General features: G+C 41.1%; 5 protein-coding genes across 8 annotated transcripts; 4 read left to right on the top strand and 1 right to left on the bottom strand.

The window, feature by feature from the left end:
* The first annotated feature begins 1,431 nt into the window (after positions 1-1,431).
* Positions 1,432-3,037, top strand: LOC116198551 (D-galacturonate reductase-like). The gene is made up of 4 exons (XM_031528721.1): positions 1,432-1,814; positions 1,932-2,175; positions 2,296-2,475; positions 2,571-3,037. Exons 1-4 carry the CDS (start codon positions 1,498-1,500, stop codon positions 2,781-2,783), a joined length of 954 nt encoding a protein of 317 aa, XP_031384581.1. The 5' UTR covers positions 1,432-1,497; the 3' UTR covers positions 2,784-3,037.
* A 2,807-nt stretch (positions 3,038-5,844) lies between these two features.
* On the top strand, positions 5,845-9,935 carry LOC116200187. Of its 4 annotated transcripts, none has more exons than XM_031530941.1 (7): positions 6,203-6,340; positions 7,180-7,244; positions 7,489-7,556; positions 7,695-7,808; positions 7,951-8,703; positions 8,810-9,026; positions 9,148-9,935. In XM_031530941.1, the coding sequence occupies exons 3-7, from the start codon at positions 7,554-7,556 to the stop codon at positions 9,633-9,635; spliced, it is 1,575 nt and encodes a 524-aa protein (XP_031386801.1). In that variant the 5' UTR covers positions 6,203-6,340; positions 7,180-7,244; positions 7,489-7,553; the 3' UTR covers positions 9,636-9,935. The 4 variants fall into 4 exon arrangements, with proteins under 4 accessions (XP_031386799.1, XP_031386798.1, XP_031386801.1 ...); XM_031530940.1 differs by having other exon boundaries at positions 7,674-7,808; XM_031530939.1 differs by lacking the exon at positions 7,180-7,244 and having other exon boundaries at positions 5,845-6,340.
* A 4,615-nt stretch (positions 9,936-14,550) lies between these two features.
* On the top strand, positions 14,551-15,396 carry LOC116198969 (heavy metal-associated isoprenylated plant protein 19). The gene is made up of 3 exons (XM_031529249.1): positions 14,551-14,693; positions 14,797-14,878; positions 14,972-15,396. The coding sequence occupies exons 1-3, from the start codon at positions 14,682-14,684 to the stop codon at positions 15,139-15,141; spliced, it is 264 nt and encodes an 87-aa protein (XP_031385109.1). The 5' UTR covers positions 14,551-14,681; the 3' UTR covers positions 15,142-15,396.
* Positions 15,397-17,158: 1,762 nt separating this feature from the next.
* Positions 17,159-19,780, top strand: LOC116201894. The gene is made up of 5 exons (XM_031533348.1): positions 17,159-17,799; positions 17,887-17,990; positions 18,099-18,270; positions 18,441-18,557; positions 18,760-19,780. Exons 1-5 carry the CDS (start codon positions 17,614-17,616, stop codon positions 19,357-19,359), a joined length of 1,179 nt encoding a protein of 392 aa, XP_031389208.1. The 5' UTR covers positions 17,159-17,613; the 3' UTR covers positions 19,360-19,780.
* A 243-nt stretch (positions 19,781-20,023) lies between these two features.
* LOC116201896 (probable carboxylesterase 6) lies at positions 20,024-21,357 on the bottom strand. Its single transcript, XM_031533349.1, has one exon. The coding sequence runs from the start codon at positions 21,278-21,280 to the stop codon at positions 20,192-20,194; it is 1,089 nt and encodes a 362-aa protein (XP_031389209.1). The 5' UTR covers positions 21,281-21,357; the 3' UTR covers positions 20,024-20,191.
* Positions 21,358-21,515: the final 158 nt, after the last annotated feature.

The following is a 21,515-nucleotide window of genomic DNA, read 5'->3' as shown; positions in this document are numbered from 1 at the left end:
ATGTACTTGAGATTTGGTATGTGTCATAAATAGGAAATTTTAGGGTCAGATACTTTTCCGAAACCAGTTTGGCCAAGACAAAGTTTCGGGCACCTAAAAGATACCAAATAGTTAGAAGTCGAAAGAAAAGCAGGACTGTAAAGAATTGGAAAGAGAAATGACCTTTACGCAGTTTCGTCTTGGATGTCACCTAGGAAGAACACTCTCAGACCCTCAGATTACGTCGAGTCAAGCGACTTTCGATCACGTTCCCATGAAGACCACCTCGATTGGTAACTGCTTGTTTAGGACATGGCATGCCTCAGAAGGACCCATGCTTGACAAAGACTACATTCCATGTTAGGGAAATATCACCTGTGATGGAAAACTGTCATGGGACCGAATAGGGGGGAAATAGAAAAAGGATCTCTAACTGAAATGAAATTTTGCTGGATCAGATCACTACCATCTAATTGACTCCATGGAAGAGACCTAGCTACCAACAAATACTTCCGTTCAAGTATTTGACAGATTCGGCATTGTGGTACAAACTGCAAATGGAATTATAGATTGACAGGTCCGACTTAAAATGCAAAATCAAATTCCGGCCTGGTAGGTGAAGATGCAATCCAAATATTCCTTGAAAGGGAGGAATTGCCTGTGAGCAATCAAATCCGGAAAAAATAAAACTTTTAAAAAACAAGTGCAGATATTTGAATAAATTGAAGTATTTACCACCCAAAAAAAAATGAAGTAATTAAAAGATACCAACTTAATTAGAGCTATTGATATTAAAAATTGATGTTTGAAACGGGGAATAAATAAAAGTAGTTTTCATAGAAAATCACATTTACAACCAATAGAATAAACTAAAAGAAATCGAGAAATGAGATGTAATGCATTGTCATATATTATTGCATATAGAAACTGTAAAAAGTTTTCATATTGAGTTCTTTTATTTATTTATTTATTTATTCTTTTTTTATTGAAATTCATGCATCTCTCTTATTAAAAATGTAAAAACCATTATTTTAAAATATTTCATCAAATACTATTTATGTCTAAAAAATGCAAAATACTTATCTGACCTCCCAACACGCTCTCAAACTCAAACAACCGCAATTTTCCGGCTTCTCAATCTAAAAAAAAAAACAAAAACAAAAAGTCACATCCAAGGTCTGAAAAAGAAAACGCCGTGTCCTTAACTCTCCTCCCATGTGAGAAATTAGTCAAACTACAAAACTAAATGAGGAATACATCGAGAAAATAATGGCATGAATACAAACTAACTTCATTATTCCCCAATGAAAAAAGAAAAATATAATCTAAAGGTCAAAATAGTATAAATAAATCTCTAGATGGTCCAAATTGGCTGGCCGCTGACTCTTCTTTTACCATAGACATTTTTGACTGATTGCCTCGTCTACCCTGCTATAAAATTATTAGCACAGACGAGAGCTTCCAAAGAAGTGTGAAACAGAAAGACATCCAGATTCCTAACATTTTCGACCTGAAGCAATGGCATCAATCCCAGGGGTAGCTCTAGGCTCTTGTGACAAGCTAGTGATGCCCGTAATCGGGATGGGCACTTCGGCTTACCCACCTGTGGATCCGGAAACAGCAAAGGCGGCCATACTGGAGGCCATCAGGGCGGGCTACCGCCACTTTGACACCGCCTTCGCCTATGGGTCCGAGAAGCCCTTGGGCGAGGCAGTGGCAGAGGCTCTGCGCCTCGGTCTTGTGAAGTCCCGGGAGGAACTGTTCATCACCACCAAGCTGTGGTGCACGTTCGCTGAGAAGGACTTGATAGTGCCCGCCATCAAGATGAGCCTGAGGTATGTGTGTAAACACGGTCTCCCAACATTTTTCGAATTCAAACTACTGCCCGATGCAGAATGCAGTGTTGACCGTTTATAAATTTACTGATCGATGATTATTTCTGGGGACTGCAGCAATCTTCAAATGGATTATGTGGATCTGTACCTAATCCACTGGCCGGTGCGGTTGAGCAAAGAGGTGGGCAGGATGCCCGCCCAACGGGACCAGATATTCGCCCTCGACATCAAATCCGTGTGGGAAGGCATGGAAGAGTGCCAGAATCTCGGCCTGGCCAAGGCTATCGGCGTCAGCAACTTTTCGACCAAGAAGCTCGATACGCTCCTCTCCTCTGCCCGAATCCCTCCTGCTGTCAATCAAGTGAGTCAAAATATATTTATATCAATCCAAATTCGGTATTTCAGAAACCAAACCGCTGGTATTGTTTAACGAAAACCAATCCACGATGATGCATCTAATAACAACAAGGTGCGTTAACAGGTGGAGATGAACCCGATGTGGCAGCAGAAGCAATTGAGAGAGTACTGCAATGCTAAGGGAATACACATAACTGCCTACTCGCCCTTGGGTGCGCCCACGACCAAATGGGGAGACAATCGGATCGTAGGATCTGATGTGATCGAAGAGATTGCTCGTGCTAGAGGCAAAACCCCTGCCCAGGTACATATCCATGTACCATTTTTTTTCACACATTATATTGTTTAATATATATGATGCATGATGTAATATGTTATTATGTATGTACATGAGCGCAGGTTTCGCTGAGGTGGGTGTACGAGCAAGGAGTGAGCTTGGTGACAAAGAGCTTCAACAAGCAGAGGATGAGGGAAAACCTCGGCATCTTCGACTGGTCTCTGACCGAAGAGGAGTCTCGCAGGATTAGTCAACTCCCACAGCACAAGGGCGTTCGCTTTGCCAGTATACTTGGCCCGCATGATATCAGTTTCGAGATTGACGCGGAAATATGATTCTCTTAACTAAGCCATAGGATTTCTCTTGTAATCGAAACGAAAAGAAAAATGCGCTCTTATGCATAATTACATCTATTAGAGCACATACATCTTTCTTTTTACTTTCTGTTTTACTTATTTCTCTGAATAAAAAGGAGTACATGTGTCATATTATATGATTTTGATATGTACCAAAAGGATTCATTTGTATGTCCCATATGTTAGTTCTATGTTTTCGATCATACAAAAATTGACCAGAAATTACTGTGCAACGCAAGGTGTCAACTAATTTGCATGGTAATTAAGGCACATCATTTGGCCATTCTAGAAGGCTTTCTCTCTCTCTCTCTCTCTCTCTTGGCCAAGCCATTATAGAAAGTTTGGTATATGCTTTTCCATTTCTTCCTTGAGATATAATCTACACATGGAAAAGATTTTAGCCTTATAATTTTGTTTGGATAGAAGAATCCAGAGAGAGGATTTGAAGGGAGGCATGCGTAATCTGTTTTTTTTTCTTTTTTTACTAATTTGGTTATGAAATACTCAATAATATATGAAATCGAGTTAGATCTATTTTGAGTATCACATGCAATACACATGCATTCTTCTAATATATACATTTTACTTTTATGTATCGGGTTGATATATTTTGGATTATAATTCATTTTTTTTTTTCGGTGATAGATTATAATTCAATTTTATCCGAGTCAACTCTACTTTTTTCTAAATTTAATTATATAATCATTACTATTTTATCTTTTCTCTTTCATTTAATAATACTTTCTTGCTCATATTTTTTTCCTAAACATTTTTTAAATTAATTTTTTAATAATAAATTCATCATCTATTTTAATATTTATATATATACATATATATATATATATATATTCTCACACATCAATATATTTGTCAACATTTATAATTATTGTAAGAAATCAAGTTGAGTTGGATCACTTATCCAATTTGAAAGCCAAATGCAAGCTTAAGATTTTAGAATTCAACGATGACCTCGATGGAGATAAAGGGTGGTCAGTTTTGGGTTACCGTGATCCTTTAAAAACCTGAATTTGAATAATGTATAATAATCAAAGCAGGTTGGTTCAAGTTATTTGACGCTTGTTCCATTTAAATAAGGTATCGGGTTCATTGTGAATGTATAAAATTCATATCGGGATAGCTTTATCCCTTAATGAGCCGATCCGGCTTGGCTAAATTAGTTGGGACCTAATTAGACTTTTCAAATACCAGGTTCACAAAAAAAAACAGATAAAGAAGAAAAAAATCCATTACAAATTCTATAGTGGCAAAGATTTGAAACCATAACCCTTTCTCATTACAATTCAAACGCTAGGATAAATAAACTGTAAACATAAATTTAAATTTAATCTAATAGATTGTCTTATGCATTGCAAGTTTTCACTGGCTATTTATCATTTCTTCAACTTCCAAAAATTTAGCCAATCTGCTTTTTCTAAATCCATCATTATCCTCAACTTTCGATTTTTTATTCCCTCAATTACGCACGCGGCTTATGAGCCTGATGAGGAAAGGAGAAAAAAATGAAGGGACGCAAAATTCTCACTATAACAATCAAATTCGAAATATTCTAATTTTCAATTAGCGATTTATGCCACTGCGTCGACCTCCTTCCTCTCATCTCCTTTATTAAATCTAAGTTTTTTTTGTTATCTTCACCTCCCTGCTTTTCAAGGTTGAACGGACTTACCAGAAATACTTTCTCTTTTGCTGAAAGGGTAAAGCAGATTCATTAAATTTACCACAAAATCGGATATAAGGAAAAATGCATAATTGGATATTATAAGAATGAAATAAAATTATTTATCCACCGGACAAATAACAAAAGTTAATAAATGAAAAATCACTTCGGAGAAAGAATAAATACGATTGTCATTTGCCATTTTGAAATCGTGAAATCCGCTCACGACCTATTCACTGCATTTCATCACCGACCCCAGTTAATACTGGGAAGGGGGAATCTGATCCTAGTCTTAGATTCACGTTGATGTCTTGGGCCGATTTACGTGCGCAGTATCTACCTACAGATTGCTGGACATACTTTCTCTAGTACATTCGTTAGGCAATAGTGTTAATTTTCCTCTCCTATTCATTACATTACAGGCATTTAACTTTATATTTTATTCTTCCATTGGTGCAGTACAATAAGTCAATCTAAACCCTATTCCAACAATTGTTTCCATAAATTTTTTAAAAATAACACGCCAATCATTTACTTTCAGCAATTTTATTTTATCGCTTTTACATCATCAACAATACTTCCAAACCAATCCTTACTAGTACAACTCCAACCAAGAGTTTAGTCCTGTAGCAAAGCTAGAGTCTTAAGCCAAACGAAGCTGACGATTATCGATCTTAAAATTTCACGATCCCCCAATTAAGAACCGCTTGTTCAACCCACTAGATCAATTATGTGAATTCGGACCTCATTAGACATAGTGTAGATCCCACGATTAAGAGAGGTCGGGTCAGCTTGTGTCCTTCAAAAGCAAACCGGATTTTATTTTATTTTTTTCCTTCTCCGACATCGACAGCTGTCAAGTCAAATTGTCCCAGTGGTTGGAACGAGCAAAGCAAGTGGCCCTCTTCTATTGCCGCATTAATGGACTCCCACCTCTCTCTCTCTCCCCCCGTTTTTTTTTTTCTTTTTCCTTTAATGGCTTTTAATTATTTTTTTTCCCGCCCAACTTGTTCTTTGTCTCCTTGCTTTAGGAGAAAGGAATCGAATTCAAAATAGAATAAATAAATTAATCAATTAAGAAAAGTATGAGAGCAAGCGAAAGCGAAGGATATGATCTGGTTATGTCTGTAAATATGGGAATTCAGAGGGGCAAAAGCGTAACTTGGGCAATCTCCCTCCACAATCGGTGCTCTTTCCAGGTCGTTTCCCCCCCCCCCCGCATCATCCTCTCCTTTTCTCGTCGACGAGATCTGATCTGAGCCGTCCATCTCAGGCTTCCCGTTCAATCTCGGAAACCCTAGCTAGGGCTATAGCTAGCTAAGCAGCCCCCCACCTTTGAACATATAAATAAAGCTCAATTATTTCTGACAATCCATTCCCCTTCCCCAATTCAAAAATCTCTAATCTTCGTCCGCCTTCATCAGGAAGAGAGAGAGAGAGAGAGAGAGAGAGAGACAGTAAGAGAGAGAAACGGAGGCCTCTTCTTCTTCTTCTTCTTCTTCTTCTCAGATTCGTTCATCGAGGGCGGAATTTTGATTCGATTTTGGACCGGATTGGGGATTTGGCTCGGGCGATATGGAGGATTCGCCGTCGCCGTCGAGGACGATGCCGTCTTCTTCGAGGTACGTCAGCTGGGACGAGGTGGCGGTGTACAGAGAAGGGGGGAGCAGAGTCTTCCATTACTACCTCAAGAGGTCCGACGGGAAAGCGGATTTGGCCGTGGTGGGGAAGGAGAAGATGCCGTATCGCTGCGTTCTTCGGCGGCGGTCGATGATTGGTGTCGGAGATCCTGGCTCCATCGCGAAGAAGCTCAGGAGTCGAACGGATGTTATTGATTGGCTGAACTCCGTCGTCTCAGGTGCATAATTCTCTCTTTGCACCTCTTCTGCAATTTTTTTTATCTTTTCTGTCCCGGGGGATTTCCATCCTCCTTTTGAGGTGTCTTTCAGTGATTGAAAACATTGTTTGGGTTCCTTTAGCTGTTTGCAATTCCTTTCTTTCTCTTTTCTTTGTTGGGCTTTGGTTTTTCCCTTGGACGTTGGATTGGACCTGCATAATTACGCTGGTCTCTTAGCAGAAAAGAAAAGAATGGCTGCTGAGGTTTCATGTTGGTTGTTCAAAAGATTGTCTTTTTATCAGAACGGGAGCCGCTTTTCTTGCCTGAGCGCTCAGTCCCTGCAGATTCGACGATTTTCTTGTGTTTTTAAATTGTTATATTATCATTTTGTTTGTGTGGCCAACACCTTTCCTGTTGCTTAGGATGCAATGTTTTGGAGTAGTCTGATCTATCCGGGCACGACTAACCTTGGGGTTGTTTGCAGTCCCTGTTCATAATGATATTTCCGTTTTTGTTGAAATCTCAATTAGTTGAAGCGCCTAGAAAAGCTTGCCCGAGGCCAATTGTTTCGAAATGGGGCCTTTTCCGACTAATACCTATAATTCAACCTTCATTGATCTGTCAAACCTATCTCTTTGATGCCCATTAGCAAGATAGAAATTTTTTGCTCCTCAGTTAGCTCTTCCCCACTTTCCCTTTGTGCAAATCTTTGGTTTAACCTCAGTTTTATGGAAATGGAGATTTTACAGAGCCTTTAGCCAGAAGCTTGTTTGCCTAAAACCTTCGGCTCCGTGCTACACACCTCTTTTAATATTTCTGTTGGTCATTTTATTGTGAACTAACAGTGATCTGGCCTGCAGGAATACTATTCCAATTTTAAAGAGCTGATTGAGAGCATCGGATCGTAATGCCCTCAAAACTCTAGGTTATGACCTTTCATGGCCAAATTTATAATTATCTCTTTATGGATGATTCTCCATCGATATCTTAATTATACTTCTCTGTTCCTTTTAAACATCAATTTTGAGCCTCTTTACCTGCCAAGTGTGGACATTCTTAGGTATAATATTCGTGTTCAACGCTTATGTTCTGGAATGCATTATGTTGTTGGAAAGTATGTGGTAGTTCTGGTTGGGAAAAAAATTAACACTGGTTGTGCCTTTTGTTAGGCCCGCAATCTCAAGATCACTATGTGGATGGTAGATTGGAGTCCAATGTGTATGCCAACAATTGCATGGTATGTCTGAATCTCTATTTGTCTGTTTGTTTATCTGCATCTCTTTATATTATTAAGATAGTTGTTAGCCATCTCTCTTTTCTTTTTCCTTAAATTCTACCTTTTCATCATTTTCAGTTAACTCTGCGAAATTCTCAGTCATTGAAGCTGGGAAATTCATCTGAAGGGTTTCTATGGGTAGGCTCACCATGGACGTGCAGAAAAATGCGTAGGCATTATCCATCATTCCAAAGGCGTGGTGTCAAAATCTCTGTAAGTTCTCTGTCAGAATCTTTCTGGATCTTCTATTATTTGTGCTATGATAGTCTCCACTTGTTAATATTGAGCTAGTTTCTGCTTTCTATTTTGAAATCTTTTGTTGAGGGTTCTTGTTTTTGGTAAATTTTGATTTCAGGTTCATGACTTTGTATATGTTCTATCCGAGGATAATAAACGCCTCGTTGCTTACATAGAAGATATGTTTGAGGATTCTCGAGGCAACAAGATGGTTGTTATACGATGGTTTCATAAGGTTGATGAGGTTGGCCTTCTTTTATCTCGAACTTCTAGTGACAGAGAGATTTTCTTTTCTCTCTGTCTTCAAGATCTCAACATTGAATGCATTGATGGGATGGCTACTGTTCTTGGCCCGCAGCATTTTGAGAAATATATGAATGAAGTGGGCAGTAGTCAGGTGGAACCATTTGTCTGCTATGAGTTGTTTGACGATGATGAGATCAAGCCTTTTGACATAACACGGGTCAAAGGCTACTGGAATCAACAAATATTTAAGCATATCTTTCCTTTATTGCCACCAAAGCCTCATTTGAAGCCTCGGCTAGTTGAACCTTTGGAAGAAGTGAGGAAGAATGCCGATCAAGATTCTATGGGGTTAAGACCCAGAAAGAAGCAAAGACTGTTACAACCCAATGCTGCCGAGGAACAGTGCAAATCGAATGAAGGTTCTGCTGCTGCCCGGTCTGAGAAGCCGGTTAGGGAAAATCCTCCACTTCTTTTATCTGTAGGTTGTGCAATTGAGGTGCTATCTCAAGATAGTGGCATAAGGGGTTGTTGGTTTAGAGCTTCAATTATCAAAATTTCCAAAGATAAAGTCAAAGTGCGTTACCAAGACGTTGTAGATGTCACTGATGAAGCAAACAAACTGGAGGTATCTATAATTGTTTTCCACTTTTTCATTATGTTCAATCTTGGATTTTCATATGAAACATTTAGTAGCCATGTTCCAACATGTTTACGTGGTTTGACATCTGCAGGAATGGATCTCAACTTCCAAATTGGCTGCTTCAGATGAATTAGGCCTCAGGTTCAATGGGAGGAGAACCATTAGACCATTGGTGAGATCTAATGAGGAGAAACGTTTACATGCAATTGGTGTTGGGACAGTTGTTGATGCGTGGTGGTGTGATGGATGGTGGGAAGGCATCGTGGTTCGAGAAGAGCATGGAGACAGATTCCATGTTTTCTTCCCAGGTAAGAAAAATTTTCCATTTATATTCCTTTTTTTTAAAATTTTTTTTTTCATTTATAGTCTCTGAATGAAGTTAAAGCAGTTCATTTGTTTCTTAACATCATTTCGTCCTCCTTTGTTTAGGAGAAAAGCGAGACGCGGTCTTTCCTCTAAAAGACCTTAGACCTTCTCAGGAATGGATAGGAAACAGATGGGTTCTTGTGAAGGATCGGCCAGAAGTTCTGACTTCAATGGTCCAGCTCTTGCAGAGGAAACATGTTGGTGAAGTGAATTCTGAAAATGGAGCAGGGTTGGAATCTCCTCATTCAGACACAAAAGATGCCATTATAAACAAGCTGCAGGCAGTTCGAGATGTTTGCAAGGATACCAGTCTTGCCAACTTGAAGTGGAAGTCATCAGGGAAGAGAACTTACCGCAGAAGGAAAGCTTTCCTGAAGGAACATCCTGAGAGTGAGAAAGTAAGCGTACGCGATGTTGAAACACATGTCCTTGATGAGTTTCTGATCCGCCCATCCTTCAAAGTTGATAGAGATAAATGCAAGTTCATCAGTGATTCACTCTTCAATCATTCTGTCGTGCCGCCTCTCTCAAGCTTGGTTATGTCCAGATGAATGTAGGGTTCTCTCAAGTTTGGTTCGGTTCTGTTCCTTATGGAGGTTTGGCGTATATGTCTAGCTGACATATATCTCATTTGGAGACGACTCATGAAGTTATAGTATACGGTCTCACAAGTGTATAATAGGATGCATCAAATCGATGCTTACTACCTTTCGAGATATATATGGGATTCATTGTTTCTGACATAGGTAGTTAGGATTCTCACCTGTTTAGCCTAGTAGGCTGTTTGTGTAAACCATGCAGAAATTTTGGGTTCAGCAATAGAATAACATCTTGGTCTGACATTTATGTTTCTTCTTTCCTTCGAGGATATGCTTGAAGGGCATACACCTGTCTCTTGTGATGTCTGCGTTTTATCGGTAATAAAACCTCAAGCTTGCAGTGCTTTCTTCCGAATTTGAGTTCTCCCCGGGTTTTTAGGGAGCTAGTCTTCTGTCTCGAGACATTCTGCGTAGGTTTGGCATTGAAAAAAAGTACAAAAACTTTGATTGTGGTTTGGAGTCGAGATAAATTGCACCGTATTTTTATCTCATTAGACATAGATGTAGGGGATTGTTAATTTTTTTTTCTATTTTCAATTCTCAATCTTTAACCTTTTAATCATTTTGATTTTAAATCCTTTTCTTTTATCATTCTTATTCTAGACTTTTCATTTTAATCTTACAAGGAAAATCAAAAGGGAAGGAATCGTGGGCCCCGACCTCTCCATCGAGGTTGTCGGTACCCACGGAGGACGCCGGTGACCTCGGTGGGTGCCGACGATCTCGGTGGAGGGGTTGAGGTTGCCGATTGGCGGCTCCAATCCCGAATCTTCCGAGGACCTTCGAGTCGGGGTTGGGGCGGCCAATCGGTGATCTTGATCCCTCCATCGAGGTCGTCGACGTTTTCCGTGGGTACCGGCGGCCTCGGTGGAGGGGTCGGGGTCGTTGATTGGCGGCTTTGACCCTTCCTTCCCTTTCAATTTTATTTATAGGATTAAAATGAAGCAAAATGGAAAGTCTAGAATATGAATGATAAAAAAAAAGATTTAGAACCAAAATGATTAAAAGACTAAAGATTGATGATTGAAAATGGAAAAAAATAATGCTATAACCCCTATGTCTAACGGAGTACATCACAGGGGACTAATTGTCGCTAACAAAAACACATGGTGCAATTTGTCTCGATCTCAAATCACGAGAGGGGTTTTGGTACTTTTTCTTTTTGGTATGCTCTATCGCTTATGCTTGATAGAGCATACTTTCAAAACATAAAAGAAATTTAGAAGAGGATGGATGCTGATGGATCCTCCGTTTAAACAAACTCAGAATGTTTATATAAACTAGCACGAACTTAGGACTATTCGTCCCGGAAAATGATCTCATGGCTCAAATTAAACATTGACCGATTTGTCCCGGAAAAAGATCTCATGTTTATACATGAATTCAGACACGTCCTCTAATGTTATGTTCATTGGACAATGAGGAGAAAATCATCAGATTGCCGCTTGCTATATGCTCATCAGACAAAGAGGAGATAATCATGAGATTGCCACGTGCTATGGTCGATCAAAGGCCATGTTGTAGTGTAGTCATCAGAATGTGTTAAACCCCGAGGCGATCCAACTGACTTGAAGAAACAAGAAAACAGAAAAACAGAAACGACCCACGAATAATTTGGCGGATTAAGAGTATTCACTAGATCGCACAAAAGAGATTACAACGAGGATACATCCATATCTCCCAAGCCCAAGCCCAAATCCCAACCTATTCTTATTGAGAGCAAGTCCTACACTAAGCTTTCTCACTAACTTCACCGTCATGTCTCAACCTAGTGCTCCAAGACTATCTCTATATATAGAGCACAAGACCCATATCCATAGTATCAGATAAATATCCTAAATATTCCTAAGAAATATATCATAGAATATTTTATCTCTAAAGATATGCACAAGACCACATAGGAAGTTACAACGAAATCGCACCAAACGGAAATCAAATCGCGACAATATCTCTCATTTGGCTATTCGTGCCTCAACACGAAAAAAACTGTGCCTCGACACTGAAAATCTAATGCCTCAGTAAAAGCGTAACTCAACACACTCTGGTCAATGTCTCAACACACTTCACAGATTCCTTCTCCTTGTCTTTGGTCGATCTCAGTTCTCATTTGCGAATCTTCGAGTCTTCGGGGCTAGATGCGAGACAACTCTAACAAATCTCCACCTTGGCTCACATCGAGTCAAACTGTGATCTAGCTTATCACCCTCTTTATTCCACCATAGCCCTAACCAGCTTCGCCTCAACATGTGCGAACGCTGCTCGAGTCCAAGTCTCCTTCAGACTTCTCAGAGATGTTGGGCTTCGTCAAATTTTTTGCAGAACTTTAACCGACCACGAAACAAGCCGAATTTGTCACTACTTGAGCATTCTCCAAGACTACTATGGTCTCGAATGCTTCCCCTGCCTGTCTACAGCTAGCTCATTCCATAGGAGTTGTTACCAGCTTCTATCACCACAGGCCAAAATTCAGGTGTACCTGAGTCTTCAAACTCCACCTTCTTTCAAGATGTCATATTTCCACAAAGCTCCACCTTCACTTGGGATGCGCTCTTACACTGCTTGGTCAAGGTAGTTTCATCAAAAGCTACATATCTTCTCGCAAGGGATTTCGAGGACTTACCAACCATAGTGCATTCCTTGCACTGGTTCACCCTTTCGTGCTCGAGAACATCCAAGTACTTTTCTTCGAGAGTCCACTTGATTGCCAATGTAGAACCGACTTTACTCTGCAAGACGTACAGTCCTTCCAGCAGCATCGCTTTCATTACTACGATAGCACCTTTCGAGACTTTCATGATCCCGTCCTGGACCCTATACTTATACCTAGACATCAAGAATACTAAAAGAGACCACATTCTTCTTTAACTTCGAAACATGCCTTACATCAAATAGAAACATCTCGCCTCTATCATGGACTCTAATTCTTACCTCACCAATCCCGGCTATCCTACATAATTGCCTATTACCCATACTAACTTTACTACCCTCTATCGGCTAAGCAGTATACAAACTCTTATCATGGTACACATGGTAGATACTTCCCGATTCAATGATCCAAATACCTTAGCGGTTCGATCTAGCATTCCCTTCATCAGCTACAATAGTGAGAATTTCTCATTCTCTTTCGCTCCCATCAGTCACACCTATACTTGCTGATGCTTTCTTGCTTCTTTGGGGATAATACCTTCTGAGATGGCCTTCTTCGTCGCAGTGCCAACAAATCAGCTTCTTGCCTTTCGACATGCCCCTGCTATTGGACCCTTTATCAAATTATCTCCCCTTCGCAATAAGCCTTTCACCATTGCTTCCATGGGCCTGGAGCTCCTTCACCTTATTCTTCAACTCTCTTGAGTTCAGTGATGCCGTGATGTCCTTCAAAGTGGTACTTGTCCTCCCAAACAACATGTGTCGACGAAGCTCTCATAGGACTCCAGCAAAGAATATAGCAGCAACAAGACTTGATCCTCATCTTCAATCTTGACATCGACATTATGAAGATCCATCACAATCCATGTAAACACGTCAATGTGATCACTCACGGAGATGCCCTGACTCATCTTCAGCTGGTACAAGCGCTGCTTCAGGTACAATCTATTCTTCAATAACTTCGATATATACAACACTTCTGACTTCTCTCACACTTCCAGTGCCGAGTCTTTATCGCATACCTGCCACAAGAATTTATCAAAGAGACTTAGTCTTATGGCGCTCAATGCCTTGCCCATAATCGACTTCTTCTTCGCCTCGGACAAGTTCTTTGGTAGGCTGGCTTCTCCATTCAGTGCATCGTCTGGTCCTTGTTGGACCAGAAGGAGTCATCCTAATCCGCCAAAATCTGAAGTTGTTCATCCCATCGAATTTCTCCACCTTGAACCCAGGAGTCGCCGCCATCTTCAACCTTGCTCTGATACCACTTGTGAGACCGGTAGGCGATCCAACCGACTCGAAGAAACGAGAAAATCGAAAAACAGAAACGATACACGAATAATTTAGCGAAATTAAGAAGTATCCACTAGATCGTACAAAAGAGATTACAATGAGATCACACTCTTATATCCCAAGCCCAAACCTCAACCTATTCTCACTGAGACCAAGTCTTACACTAAGCTCTCTCACGATCTTCACCGTCATGTTTTAACTTAGTTCTCCAAGACTATCTCTATATATAGAGCACAAGACTCATATCCATAGTATCAAATAAATATCCTAAATATCCCTAAGAAATATCCCTAAGAAATATATCATAGAATATTTATTTCTAAAGATATGTGCAAGACCGTCTAGGAAGCTACAATGAAATCAAATCAAAATGGAAATCAAATCGCGACAATATCTCTCACTCAACCATCCATTCGTCAGCATGAAAAAACTGTGCCTCAACACCGAAAATCTGATGCCTTAGTAAAAGCGTACCTTAGCACACTTTGGTCAGTGCCACATCACACTTCGCAGATTCTTCTCCTTGTCTTTGGTCAATCTCCATTCTCATTTCCAGGTCTTCGAGGCTTGATGCGAGACACCTCTAATAGAATGTGATGTCATTTGAGGCTTCAGTATTGTTCTTGCTCAAACTACTAATTAATCTTTTGGAGAGAGTACTGAGAGAGATCCATTCGGAAGCTTTTGATTAGATGGAAAGGGGTTGGAATTAGATGCCTGAGGCCTTTTAGGTTAACAAAGGCATTTGAAACAAGAAAAGGAGGGAGGAATAATTCTGCAAAGAGATTTGTTGTTTTGAGACACGGGGGAAGTGTTCATTGCCAAGAAAGAAAAGTTTTCCTCGACCAAGCTAAGCTAAGGTCAAGAATAATATGGCGTACAACCTCTTTCTTGGCCTTAAAGAATCACATTCCAATCGATTCCCAGTTGTCATTCCAAATCCAAGGATCAAGAACACCATCGTATTCCTTTCCATAAATATGCTTTACGCTCATCATATCAAACGATCATAGTTAACTGATCTACGTCGACACTTAGATTCCTGAGTCCCAACTCTTCATGTCAACAAAGGCAAAGCTTTTCCATAGCTTTGCTCCATGAACCCTTTCAATTTCGTCGCTCTTTCTCTTTTTTCTTGTAGCATAATTCAATATTTCTTCTGTGATACTGACAGGTTTGTTGCATGACCATGAGGATGAACCTTGACTGCAACGCTTGCTGTAGGAAACTAAGGAGAATCCTTCTTAATATGAAGGGTAAGTATCGTTTTCGTGAACCAGCTGAAGTGTGAATTGATTGTATGCTCCTTATGATTCTCAAGTTTTAACCCTTTTTGGTTCTTGTTGAAGGGATAGAGACCCATGTGATCGAGAAACCATATGGTAGGGTAAGCGTCTGTGGTAGAGTCAGACCGTCGGATGTTGCAATAAAAGTGAGGAAGAAGATGAAGCGTCGGGTCGAAATACTGGAGATTCAAGAGTTTGGCAGCGGTGATGAACAGGCAGATCACCAGTTATAAATGGAGGCTAGGATGAAGGTAGAAGAAGGCTCCGAAGATGTCTCATCTCCGAACCCAATTTGGAATCTCTTTTAAGAATTTCACCTCTATGCCGCACCCATGGACAAAGGGAAGATTTGGAAAACAGACGGGGCAAATGCTGGAAAAATAGATAAAAAAAATATACACCTTGTAAAGTTTTATTCTAAATGAATTCCTACCGCTGATAAAATTGTACAATTGTATTCAATCATGTTAAGAAGCAATTTCTGCTTAGTTTTCTTGCTGTCATCGAAACATTGTGCGTGAAACAAGTCGGTTTGCCTACCTTGCACTCTTAAGGCCGTGCCTAGATTGAATATATATGTGATCTCTTTGCAAGCCAAAGCTCGGCCCAGGTCGCCTTGATAAGGCTGAGGGGCGAGCCAAGTCTCATCTTAATCGGACACCAATTTCACGAACACAAGTACTTGATCAAGAAAAAGCAGATTATTGAAGATTCATGCATTTCGTGTTAGAAATCTATAGTACTGCTTTCTCTGGAAGAACTTACAAACCTGTGTACTACATCTACAAGGATCTAATATTGCATGACTACTTGTGAACCATATAACAAGTTTCCCTCGCACTAGAAAATTCATATTATGCATGATTGTATAACAAGTCATACGATCATGCATGCGATTGGTGGTGAGGTATCCTTGGTCAAATAAGTTGTTGACGATAATCTTACTCAAGATTGAAGCCTAATTAGCATTTGCAAGCATGTATTAACTCCAATGTAATTGCCTTGGTGACACTACATGGTCACAAGTAATCAAATTCCTCGGTAGCTCACCTACCCTCTTAGCATCTCTACTCATTTGCAGGATCGTAAAGCCTCTTAGCTATGGAATTGGTGGATTTGTTACTTGTTCGTAAGTTTTCACAGAAATTATTGTCGGGAACATCATATACAATGTAAACTTAATTCCTAGGATCTTCCCAGACAAGTAACTATTACCGGGAAGATAACATTTGATGGTGTTTCTTTTACCCTTCCGTTTTGGTGACAAACTTTTGTCTTGCTATATGGCTCTTTTGAGCAATGATGATAATGATAGAAGACACGAAAGAGCTGCTTGAATCATGAATGGAATTTACAAGTCTTACTTGGATTAAAAGGGGAAGTCCAAAAATATCCGAGCAATAATTTTCGAACGACGTCGTAACGAATGGCTAGTGGCAGTCTTGGGAAAGGAATGGCTGGATTGATCGGCCATCAACGACGAAGTTTCTCACGACTGAAGAGCATCTTCTGATCGTGAAATAGAAACTCTGAACAACAGAAATTTTAAAGTGAACGAAGAATTTTCCTAATCGTGAGATTATGGTCCATCCTTTTGACTCTTTCCTTTGTGGTATGTCTTCGTATTTCTAGAACATCCATATGGTACTCGAGCTCGGTTACTTGGAGACAGAAGCTTTCAGGAAACTCCCACACGAAAAATTCAATAATGGACATTATCTTTGGGACCAGGAGCACATTGCGCGTAGCTTACTTAAGCATTGTTGTAATTGTAAAAAATTGTCACTAACAGAACAGGTGGTCTTTTTTCGGGTCATCATGACCGTGACAACTGCCATGGATCTCTACGAAGCTATACATGATTAGAGAGAAATACAATTAAGGAACTGCGTGAGTACGTTCTTTAGCAATTTGTCATCTTTTAAGCGCATCATTGCATCCAATTATTAATTTCCAAAAAAAAAAATGAAATGATAAAGACATCTGCCAGAGGTCAATATGAATGTATGTCAATGCTAGCCTCCTAGTTCTTCGTCCGGACGCCATTGCCGTACTGTATTTTCCTTCTTAGCTTCCTGCTACGGCTCATATTTTTATATAGGGCCCATTGGTTGTCCAATCGGTGGATAAGTGTAACTTGTGGCTCACCGATCCTCTTCTCGATATAAAAATGATTTTACCCTTAGTCGATAATCAATCCTTATCACCCTCCATCAGAACAGAATGGCTGGAGCAATTCGGAAACTCGCATCTGCAGCACGAGTTTGATCAGACATCGAACTTCCGGACACATATCGAATCTAAAACCTTCGGCCCGGTTTAAGGAGGCTCTCAAAGCCGGTCCCCACATGAAAATCAAGGATGTCAGGAGTCGTCCTCGGGGGCCCCACTTTGACTTTCCAGGAAATGGACGCCTCCTCAACCGCGTAAACTTGGAAGAAGCCATTCGCCCTTATGGAAAGGAAATGACGAACGGAAACAGAGAGACAAATAAAACCTTCGCCCCTAAGAATTAGTCCGTCCCATGCATTTTCACACGTATCGGCCTAATTATTTCTCTCTCTCTCTCTCTCTCTCTCGTCATCACATAAAGGCAGAAACGAAGATCGGCTCTCTTGTTCTCTTCCTCGTTCTCTCTCTCTCTCCCCTCTATCTCTCGAGTTGACGAGTGCAGAGTGCAGAGAGAGAAAGCTCGAGCTGGTAGGATGGGAAAGAAGCTTGACCGTCTTTTGGGCAGAGGCTTCAAGGTCTCCAAGTGCAAGCCCCTCCTCAGCCTCGCCCTCACCCGCCTCACCGTCCTCAAGGCCCAGCGCCAAGCCCGCACCTCCAACTCCCGCTCCGACGTCCTCCACCTCCTCCAGCTCGGCCACCACGAGCGTGCCCTCCTTCGTGTAAGCATTGATCACTTCTTGGAAACATTATGGACATGATTGATTCTTTAAAGTTTGAGGAAAATATACATTATGGGACAATAACAGGTGGAGCAAGTGGTCAGGGAGCAGAACATGCTGGATGCGTATCTCATGATGGAAAGCTACTGCAATCTCTTGATCGAAAGGGTCAACCTCATCGAACAAGAAAAGTATGGTCTCTTGTACCCTTGTTGGTTTCGTCTCTGTCACTGTCTTGCAATTCTTAGAATTGTCGTGTTTACCTCACAACAACCTTGGTTGGTTCTGCTCGTGTGCAGGGAGTGTCCTGGTGAGCTAAAGGAGGCAGTCTCCACTCTGATTTACGCGTCTTCGAGATGTGGAGAGTTCCCGGAGCTTCTAGAGATTCGAGCAGTCATCCAGTCCCATTTCGGGAAGGAGTTTGTTGCCCGTGCTATTGAATTACGGAACAACTGCGGCGTAAACACCAAGGTACATGCTGTTTATTTTATACATCTAAGATTACTGGTCCATTGATCACAAAGCATATCTTGTTTAATGGATATGTGAGGTCAATCTGTAGAGACTCCTTGATGTTCACGGTTCTAACGTTAATGGTCATATAGTCTTTATTCACATATCACAAATTCGGTTTGGTGCAGATGATACAGAAGATGTCGACTCTCCACCCAAGTTTGGAGAGCAGAACCAAGTTGCTCAGAGAAATTGCTGCTGAGAATGGGATTGTCCTGCATCTCGATGACGATGAACCTTCTGAGGTACTTGCTACAAGAATATTAGCTGATATTCGTGAATCATTCTTGACATATCCTAAAAAGATATTTCTGGATTTAAAGACTTCTTTCAGAGACAAAAATGCATTTGATTGAGTCAATTTTGAAAGAAGAATCCTAAAAATGTACAGATTATCGAACAAGTTTCCCATTCTTATGGTTCCTTCCATGTTAATGGTCAATGCAGGGCAAGATGGGAATTAATTCGATGTCAGAATCACCTAAACCTGAAGAGCCAAGCAGTTCGAGAGCTCAAAGACTTGGAGACGATACAGGGACCTCACTGAACAGAAGGGAAAGCTATGAATTATCTGATTCCTTCAAGTCAAGGCAGAAGTACAAGGGTGTGGCTGATGCGGCTCAAGCTGCTTTTGAGTCGGCAGCTTATGCGGCTGCAGCTGCGAGAGCAGCTGTCGAGCTTTCGCGATCCAGTGGGCCTGGCAGTCCCAGTGATCCGAGCAGCCCAAGCTTTCGAAAAGGAGAAATTGGGTCTGTGAAAACCAACTCTGAACCAGAAAATCTGGAATTTGAGAGCAAAGCTCATGCTCGCTCACTGTCAAGTTCAAGTTTGGTCTCCGATAAAGAGTTGCAGATCGATGCAAATGATGAGGTGAATGAACTGCCGTGTGAACCAGTCACACAGGCAGCATCTCAGGTAGCTTCTGGGAAGCAGATCCCATCAAGGTTCCAAGCTGGTCTTAATGTGGAAGCAGATAATAGTCCATTGCACCTGAACCTTGAGAATGGACCGATCTCAGTGAGGAATAGGCGGCTCTGGGGCTACTGATATGTGTTGAAGTGGACAATGTTTGTTCTTCTATGTTTCATATTGTGTTTGAGTACTAAGTTGTTGAAGTTGAAGGGGAGGCTTGTTTTTGCTTCATTTTTGGTGTTCAGTATGTGTCTGATAGCATATAGTAATGCCATAATGTCGTATCCGGTAAGAAGGAAGCAGAACTATTCGGAATGGAATAGCCATACAAGACAGGCTCATTCTCTTCCATTACGTTTGCAGTCTTTCTCACCAAATGCGACATAAATCGGCTAGATTTATTGAACCGTGGATATTTTCGGAATATATGTTCAGAGATAATAAGTTGGGCAGAGCATAGTTATTGGGCTGCTGAGTTAAATCAATGTGATTTATTGTAAATATCACTCCATGTACAAAAATATTGTATATTCGTGTTATCTTTTCAATCATGCGATGAGCACTTTTTTAGTGATGTACTCTTGAATTTACCACATAATATCTGCCATATTGATAAACTGAGGCATAGCCTCGATCCGACCATAGGAGGTCGAGTTCAACTGGGGAATAACCAACCAAGGTTGGTTTTTAATGTTTGTTGATCGAGCCGAAGCCAGAGTTGGCCTGAACCCCGCATCAGAGCTGATTTAGGTTGCCAATGAACTCTTATCAATTGCAAAAGAAAATGATCATATTGTCGTTCAGGTCATGAATGATGATACTTCATGTAATTTCATTTCCGGCTAACAAGTTGACGGAAGATGCAAGACTTATTATCATACACTTTTCATTCTTGTCAGACAATTACCTAGTTGCAAATCCCAGCTGAAATTTCTACACAATGTTTGTACATCAATAACATTTACTTTCATTGGTTGATGAATGATTCAATGTGAAGCATCATCTCCTCAGTTTGCGCCTGTGCGATCTCACTCTTACTAAGGATCTGAAATGCATGCCCCACTCCTTCGTATACGACGCGTTCCACCACTTTACCGGCTGTGACCAAAGTCTGGCAGAACTGTAAGTTCCTGTCCCTTAGAATGTCATTTTCTGATATACAAACCAAGGTAGGAGGAAGCTTCAGATCATCCAAGTCATTGTAGAAGCCCTTACTGTAAGCCATTACCGGGTTGCACCATGGGTGATCCCGGTCGGATCCAGAAGGCAGGGCCAGCCGCCAGTATGTGTCGGCAGTTTCCAGGCTGAGTGGCGATCGAGGTGGCTGCACCAGGTTCTTCTCTGACTCTATCCTCACCTCTCCACTGAAGAAGGGCTGCACCAAGATTGTGCCTTTGAAGCCCAATGGCCTCAAGGACATAGCTTCGAAGGCATTGTTTGAAGCAAGCCGCGCGGCCAAGTTGTGAGCTATGTTTGCACCGGCGCTGTCGCCCGCCAGGAAGACTCGGGTAAAGTTGCAACGCCTTCTCCACCATTCTGTAGTAGGCAAATCGCGTGATAATAAAGCCTGTTGTTTCAACCATTTCAAGACTCTGAATCCATCTTCATAGGCTGCAGGAAGGGGATTCTCTGGCGCAAGACGATAGTTGACTGACGCGATACAAATGTTCGCCTTCATAGCCAGCCTAGCCAGAAACTCATGGTAGCAGCTCCAAGCCGGAGAACCGGCACAGAACCCACCACCATGGAAGTACACTACCAAAGGGAGCTTATTGTTAATTTTACACTTCCCTTGGTATGTCGGGACATAGAAACGCGCCCAAACGTTCGTGAACCTATCAAACACAGTGTCTTTCGATGCCACACCGACCCCTGAGGGCAATGAGCTCGAGACACATGGCATGATCTGAGGCCTCTCGACGAATCCATCCTTGAAGACCTTGATGAGCCCCTCGATCTCTTCAACCACGGGGCCATGTGATTGAGGATCACTCTGAATTTGCAGGCCACTGCGTGGACGGAGGGTTGCGGCGGTCATTCTTGTTCTCATCTTCATATCAATTTAAATTCAGGCCAAAGACAAAGAGAGGACTGAGGAGGGCACAGAAGGGGAGAATGTTTGGGTCATAAGATGTTTCTGTCGGATGTTTCTCTTTAAATAGGGGTGAAGAGATAATTAAGGTATGCTGCAAGATAGGAATTGTTTAATAAAATTTTTGAATAGTCCTTTCAAATCATATTTAAAATGACACAAAAATAACGGCAAGTCGACTCCAAGCGGGTATTAGTTT

The sequence above is a fragment of the Punica granatum genome, chromosome 3 (genome assembly GCF_007655135.1).
Source record: "Punica granatum isolate Tunisia-2019 chromosome 3, ASM765513v2, whole genome shotgun sequence".
Lineage (NCBI taxonomy): Eukaryota > Viridiplantae > Streptophyta > Magnoliopsida > Myrtales > Lythraceae > Punica > Punica granatum.
This window is presented reverse-complemented; position numbering and strand designations above follow the sequence as displayed.